The 7,157-nt window shown below is 38.7% G+C and overlaps 1 protein-coding gene across 1 annotated transcript; it reads left to right on the top strand.

Annotated features, from left to right (window-relative positions):
- The first annotated feature begins 4,996 nt into the window (after positions 1-4,996).
- On the top strand, positions 4,997-6,334 carry B3galt9 (beta-1,3-galactosyltransferase 9). Its single transcript, XM_015497747.2, has one exon. The coding sequence runs from the start codon at positions 5,126-5,128 to the stop codon at positions 6,098-6,100; it is 975 nt and encodes a 324-aa protein (XP_015353233.2). The 5' UTR covers positions 4,997-5,125; the 3' UTR covers positions 6,101-6,334.
- The last annotated feature ends 823 nt before the right edge of the window (positions 6,335-7,157 follow it).

Below are 7,157 nucleotides of genomic sequence, written 5' to 3'. Positions count from 1 at the left end.
CCCACCCCCCAACCCGGCCAAAAAAAAAATTGAAAAACTTGCAATTTGGTCAGAAAAGTGAATGTAAAACTAGGGCCAAGAAAGTCGTGGTGATTGAAGAGCTTATAGCCACTAAAGAGATGCTAAGTAATCTGCACAGAAATGATAAGAAAGATAGCTTGAGGGCATCTCAGGAATTATCAAGACTCTATCCATCACAGGCTCAAGGGTATAAAAGTAAAAATTTATTTGAGCAGAGACCATGAGGGCACCCTGCTTGCATGGAGGGCCAAGGAAGTTGTTTCATCATGCTCAGGCATTCACAAGCTGCTTTAGGTATGATCCCAGGAGGCCTGGCTACTGCTTAAGATGGAAGCAGACCTTGGTGTCATCCATATGGCACTGGTTCTGCAGAAATTCAGGATACTGTAGTTAGGGGGTAATGGAGGCTTTCACTGAGATTCAAAGAAAGGGGGCTGGAAGGCTGGGCAAAGTGTTGCAGGTTCAGAATTCCTGCATGCAGCCCCTGAGAGGACAATGTATGAAGATGTCAGAAGGAAGCCAACCTGTAGTGGAGACCCCTGAGATTAAGAGATGTCAGTAACTTGAAACATTTGCTGAGGAAAGCTGCATAAATGAAGCAGAAACAAGAGAGAGGCCACATGGGCTGCAACCAACAAGGCCATGGGGCAAAGCTACACGAGCCCTTAGGAGAGTACATCACAATGCCATGTACCCTAGATGCTGGACATGGAGCCACAGAACTTGATTATCCAGCTGGGTTTTGGTCTTACTTTGGCCCCTTCTCTTCTTCCTATGTCCCTATTTCTCACTTTTGGAATGGGAATGTTTACTCTGTGCCATTATATATTATACATACGTAACTTGGTTTTGATCTCTACAGAGGTTCACAGTCAAGAGTTTGACTTGAGTCTCAGATGAGATATTGGACTTGGATTTTTGGGCAATTCTGGAACTCATAAGACTATGGGTATTCTTGGAAATGGGCTAGATGTATTTTTTATTGTGATATGGGCATAAGCTTTTTGGGACTAGGGCCAGGATGTTATGATTAGGATATGAGCTGTCCCTTGGTAGCTCATATGTGAGACGATGCAGTAATGTTCAGAGGCGAAATGATTACATTATGAGAACTGTAAATTAATCAGTGGATTAATCCATGGTGGATTAATCATTTTAATAGATTAATGTGTGGTCACTGTAGGCAGGTAGGGGTGACCTACTGTAAGCCTTGGGGATTATACTATCCCTATCTCTTTATTCAAGTTCAAGTTCTCTCTGCTTCCTGGCTGTCATGAACCAGGCAGCTTTTCTCTGCCACGTCCTTCCACAATGATGTTCCACCTCATCTCAGGCCCAGAGCAATGGAGCCGTCCAACCATGGACTGAATCTCTGAAACCATGACCCAAATAAACTTTTCTTCTTTTAAAAAAATAAAAGGAAAAGAACTAAAACTATTCCAAGTGCTACTTCTAAACACCTTTTTTTGTATTTCAACTCAAATCCACTTCAGAGCACAAGTTATCCCCACCCAGGTGTACACTCAGGCATGCACATGTGTGCAAATACATTCACATGCATTTTATACCAGCACTGTCCAAGAGAACCCTCAGAAATAAATGAAATGTCCTCTCTTGGTGCTATTCAATAAAGCAGTCACTAACCTCTTGTAGCTACTGAACACATGAAAAGTGCCTAATGTAACTGAGGAAAGACATTCTTAAATTTATTTATTTGTAGTTAATTTAAGTTTATATAGCCACATATCCAAAGTTCCAAGCATCCTGATACCATTTAGAGTACTTGAGACATGGGAAATAAAAATCATGTGGGATGAAAGCCAAGTGTAGGGTGTTCACTGTCAGGGCACAAGAGGGCAACAATATGTGGTAGACAACAGGAAGCCACTGCAGACTTGTAAGCCAGACAGTGACTGGTGACAACATTAAAAGACATATAGCAAGAGATGGATATACAAATTGAATAACCTCTAGGAAAGGGAGGTCAGAAAAGAAAAACAAGCACCAATATCTCTTTGCAGCAGTCTCAAAGCCATTAAGGTAGAAGTTTGATAAATCAAACTGAAAATTTCAAATGGAGCCCATCCAGAAATAATCTTGTTTGGATCCCTCACATACAAAATATCCATACTCTGTAAATTTGAGCCCAGAGAAGATTGAGGAGCAAAACTTATGACTTTGAAAAAAGAAAAAGAAAATTGCAAAATGGTATTCATATTTAATTAAATACTTAAAAGAATCATTTAATTATTACATTTAATATATGTAAAACTTCCCTTTCATTTGAATTTTTAGGTTAGATTTTCCCACGTGGTAACAATTTCCAAGAATGCATGATAATTGACCAAAAACAGCCAACTTTTAGAAGCTATTCCTAGCCAAATAATTACAAAACTCCTGTGTCAGGTAGTAAAAAAAAAAAAAAAGATAAAATACAGCCTGGAAGAGAACACAGTGCTCAATGCAACTGCGTTTGTGACAGGAACATGTAAATATGCTGAATGGTATTTCTTTTCTTGAAATAAACTTACCAGTAGAAATGGTGTTTAGGATAATTCCTACATGCTCTAAGAAAATAGCAAACATTAAATGTTTAGTTTCCTCATTTTGGCTAAAATGAGCTATATGATATTTTTTATTTGGAGATAAACTTCCTAGGGGAGGTAATTTTTAAATGATTTAGCAAAGTTCTTGCACAGCTGATACCAACAATTCAGAATCTTTCTCTCAATAAGATTGGCCAGACCAGCCGGATATGGTGGAGCCAGATATGGTGGAGTCTCTGTAATCCCAGAGACTTGGGAGGCTGAGGTAGGAGGACTGTGAGTTCAAAGCCAGCCTCAGCAACTTAACGAAGCCCTAAGCAACTCAGTGAGACCCTGTCTCTAAACAAAATACAAAAAAGGGCTGGGGATGTGGCTCAGTGGTTAAGTGTCCCTCGGTTCAATCTCCGGTGCTAAAAATAAATAAAAAGATTCACCAGACCACACTATTTGATGTTTCCTTGGTGAAGAAACACAAATGAACCCAGTAGGGATGACAAGTATTCCTTAATGTTTCAAACAGTTTTAGCATATGTGCATATACCAGGGAGTGGGCATTATTCCTAAGGTTTAGTTTTTTGAGTTGCACTCGAGAAACCACTGTACAATATTTCTCCTTGGTCAATGATGCTGTGGAGAGGTGATGTTGAAGTTTTTTGCCAGGAACTCAGCATGAGACAAGGAGTCAGTTTCATGAGATACACAGGACTGGAAGCACTTGAAGAGGTTTGCTTTTTCTATTCTTTGTCCTAGATTTACTCTGCCCGTAACGTGATCAGCACTCACTCTCCTATGCAGGCAGCAGGTATTCTGGGACAAAAGCTCAGGATGATTGGCAAGAAACCTTATCCTTAAAGTCTGAGACACAAAGTACTTTATTGCAGTTGCTGTTAGACTGGAGTGATCCTGAGATACATTTGGACACACAGCATCTGGACTCAGTAACTTCCACAGCCCTAATATTGTTCACAAATAACATGCAGGTAAGTTTCCAATGATCTTTGAAACATTTGATATCTGTTAAAATAGGCTCTGAAAAAGTTGAAGTTTTTTCTATGTGTAAATCTGCACTGAGAAAAGGGAAGGGAGTTCAGATTATGCTCTTAGAAGTTTCTTTTGTTTTCTTGTTTTGTTTTTCTATTTAATGGTCATGGGCTAGGAGAGAAAGGAGTCAGGATTCTCCAATGATGAAGAGTAAGTTTTAGAATCTGACAAATTTGATTTCAGATCATGGGTATTACCCCAAGCCCTTGCTCATTGTGTGTTCTTGAGGAAATAACTAAACTGTTCAGATACTCAGCTTAATTTTTAAAATGACCTATCTATTTACTGGGGCTAAATGAGTTAAGACATAAAAAGCTTAGCACAATGTCTGGCACACAACAAGTGCTCAGTAAGAGCTAACTATTATTATGGAAAGCTTTGTTGGTCAAAGCTCCAATGAATAGAGATTTAATTCCTTTACTGTTCCTTAGTTATATTACAATTTTGCAGATTCCCTTTCAGATGGAAAGTTTTTATCTCCTTCACTGAGGTGAAGTAAGTTTGGCACGTGTCCATCCTAAACCTTTGAAGAGGTGCCATGCAGATAGTGGGAATCTACCCATCCTGATAGAAACCAGATGGATTAGGAGACACTGTCAAAACAGACTCTGATTCAGAATTAGATTAAATGGGAAAGTCATAGTAGAAGAATGTAAATGTTTGATAAATATTACTGTGTGATGGCCAAGAAAAGCAACCACTTCATGGAAAAATAGCCCTTGACCTTTGTAATTAAGAGAAGAAACTGATCCAAGTCCTTCCATTCAAAAAAGAACATCAGATATTTTCCTACAGGTTTTTTTAAATCACAATGATGCCACTTGTTATGTAATATCCACATTTCTGTGTCTGGTTCTTCTTTGGAATCCCCAGCGTCTAACACAGCTTCTTGGTCTAATAAGTAGGCTTTTATCCAAATAAGGAAGAGAACAACTAAGTGACATCTCACTCTGTGTCTCATTTGTGCCTAACATGGACTTAGAGCACTGGAGAAGAGAGAGCTGTCCAGGGGACCACAATCTAGTAGAACAGTCAGAGAATAGTGATAAATAATAAACACTTATCGTAGAGTGTACTGCTAAGTGCTTCAAGAAATCCATAGAGCTGGGTGCAGCGGTGCAAACACATGTAATCCCAGCAACTCGAGACTGAGGTAGAACTGCAAGTTGGAGGCCAGCCTCAACAACTTAGTGAGGCCCTAAACAACCTAGCAACCCTGTCTCAAAATTGAACATAGAATAAAATAAAGGGCTGGGGATGTAGCTCAGGAGGAAAGTGCCTCTGGATTCAATCCCCAATACCATGAAAAAAGTCCCTACAGGGTTCACTGGTAGCAAACCAGGAATGGGGATGAAGCTTGAGTGACCATGTATCCTTTTCTTATTCAGGTGACATTCTGCAGACTTCGGACTCACCAGTGGTGCTTCATTCTGTTTAATGTCATACTGTTTCATGCCTTGCTTTTGGGGGCTGACTTTGTAGAAGAATATTTTCTGCATTCTTTGCCTCATGTAGATATGAAAGTTCTTGAAATTAAAGAGAAGGCAAGAAAACTGAATATGGAACCTCTAAGAAGTAATCCTTCCAAATACTATGTCTTGAGCCAGTCGGATATCTGCAAGGGGAAGAACATTTTTTTGCTCTCTCTTGTCTTCAGTAGCCCAGGAAATGGAACAAGACGGGAACTCATCAGAAAAACCTGGGGTAATGTGAGCAGTGTCCAAGGGCACCCCATTCTCACACTGTTTGCTTTGGGAATGCCTATTACGGTAACCACTCAGAGAGAGATAGACAAAGAATCCCATAAGAATAATGATATAATCGAAGGAATCTTCTTGGACAGTTTTGAGAACCAAACCCTGAAGATCATCACAATGACCCAGTGGGCTGTGACATTCTGCTCTAATGCCCTATTCATTCTCAAAGTTGATGAAGAGATGTTTGTCAATCTGCCAAGCTTGGTAGATTATCTTCTCAATCTAAAGGAACACCTTGAAAATATCTATGTAGGAAAAGTTGTCCATCAGGATACACCCAACAGAGACCCTGGTAGCCAAAACTTTGTTCCTCTTAGTGAGTATTCACAAAAATACTACCCAGATTACTGCAATGGTGAAGCTTTTGTGATGTCCCAAGATGTGGCTCAGATGATATATGTGGTTTTCAAAGAAGTACCCATTACGGTGCCTGCTGATGTGTTTGTAGGGATTTGTGCTAAGATCGTTGGACTTATACCCATCCACAGTTCAAGATTTTCTGGAAAAAGACACATCAGATACAACAGATGTTGCTATAAGTTCATTTTTACATCCTCTGACACTAAAGATGCTGAAATATCCCTGGCGTGGATGGAAATTAATGATGGGAAAGAATGCTCACTGTTTGAGACTTACTATGGGCTCATTTCCTGCAAACTTCTGACATACCTTGACAGCATTAAGCATTTTCACATGGGGACCATAAAAAATAATGATATGTATCTCAATGATTAAGATGTCTTTGCTTTTCTTGTAAGTCTGTCGGTTTTAAAATGCTTTTTTCCTGTTATAGAAAGCAGCCCTCTTTTCCCTTGTTTTATGTAGTTTCTCTGAATCTTTAATCATACCTAGCAAGGATACAAGATGTTTGTAGTGCTTTGATGTAATCTATGTTGTTGAGATCTCATTTTAAGAAATTTAAATTGGTGTGGCATGGTTTTTTCAAAATAAAATCTTTCAGAAAAGAGACTAGTACATCGAATTATAGCCAAGTCTTTAATATATTTTTATTTATTTTTTTATGTGGTGCTGAAGATCGATCCCCAGGTCTCACACATGCGAGGCAAGCACTCCACCACTGAGCCATAACCCCAACCCTATAACCAAGTCTTTCAATAACAATTATATAAATTTATATAAACAACATAATGTTTTGATACATGTGCATTCCAGAATGGCAAAATCCAGCCACTTAACATATGTTACCTTATGTATTTTTTAATGGTGATAACACTTAAAATATACTTTTCTAGCAATGTTCAAATATAGAATATATTGCTCCTGTCATTACCATGAAGTATAGTACATCTTCTGAACTTATTCCTCCTGTCAAACTGAAACTTTTTGTCCCTTGACAACATCTCCCTGGTCCCACCACCTCCTAGCATCTAGTAAAAACTATTTTACCCTGTTTCTATGAATTTGATATTTTAACACTCCATATATAAGCAGAATTATGTGGCAATTGTCATTTGGTGTCACGTAAGATGATGTCCTCCAGGTTTGTCCACTGTGCTGCAAATGATAGGATGTCTTTCTTTTTTTTTTAAGGCTGAATAATGTTCTATAGTGGATATAATCCACATTTTCTTTATCTGTTCATTCATTAAAAATCCACATTTTGCCCAACATACAGAATAAGGAGAGAATTTTAAAAGCTACAAGAGAAAGGAAGCAGATTACATTTAGGGGTAAGCCAATCAGGATAACAGCTGATCTTTCAACACAGACTCTGAAAGCTAGAAGATCCTGGAATAACATATTTCAAACACTGAAAGAAAATGGGTTCCAA

Source organism: Marmota marmota, unplaced genomic scaffold, assembly GCF_001458135.2.
Source record: "Marmota marmota marmota unplaced genomic scaffold, marMar, whole genome shotgun sequence".
In the NCBI taxonomy this organism is placed as follows: Eukaryota; Metazoa; Chordata; class Mammalia; order Rodentia; family Sciuridae; genus Marmota; species Marmota marmota.
The sequence above is the reverse complement of the archived record's forward strand: the minus strand, read 5'-3'. Positions and strand labels throughout refer to the sequence as shown.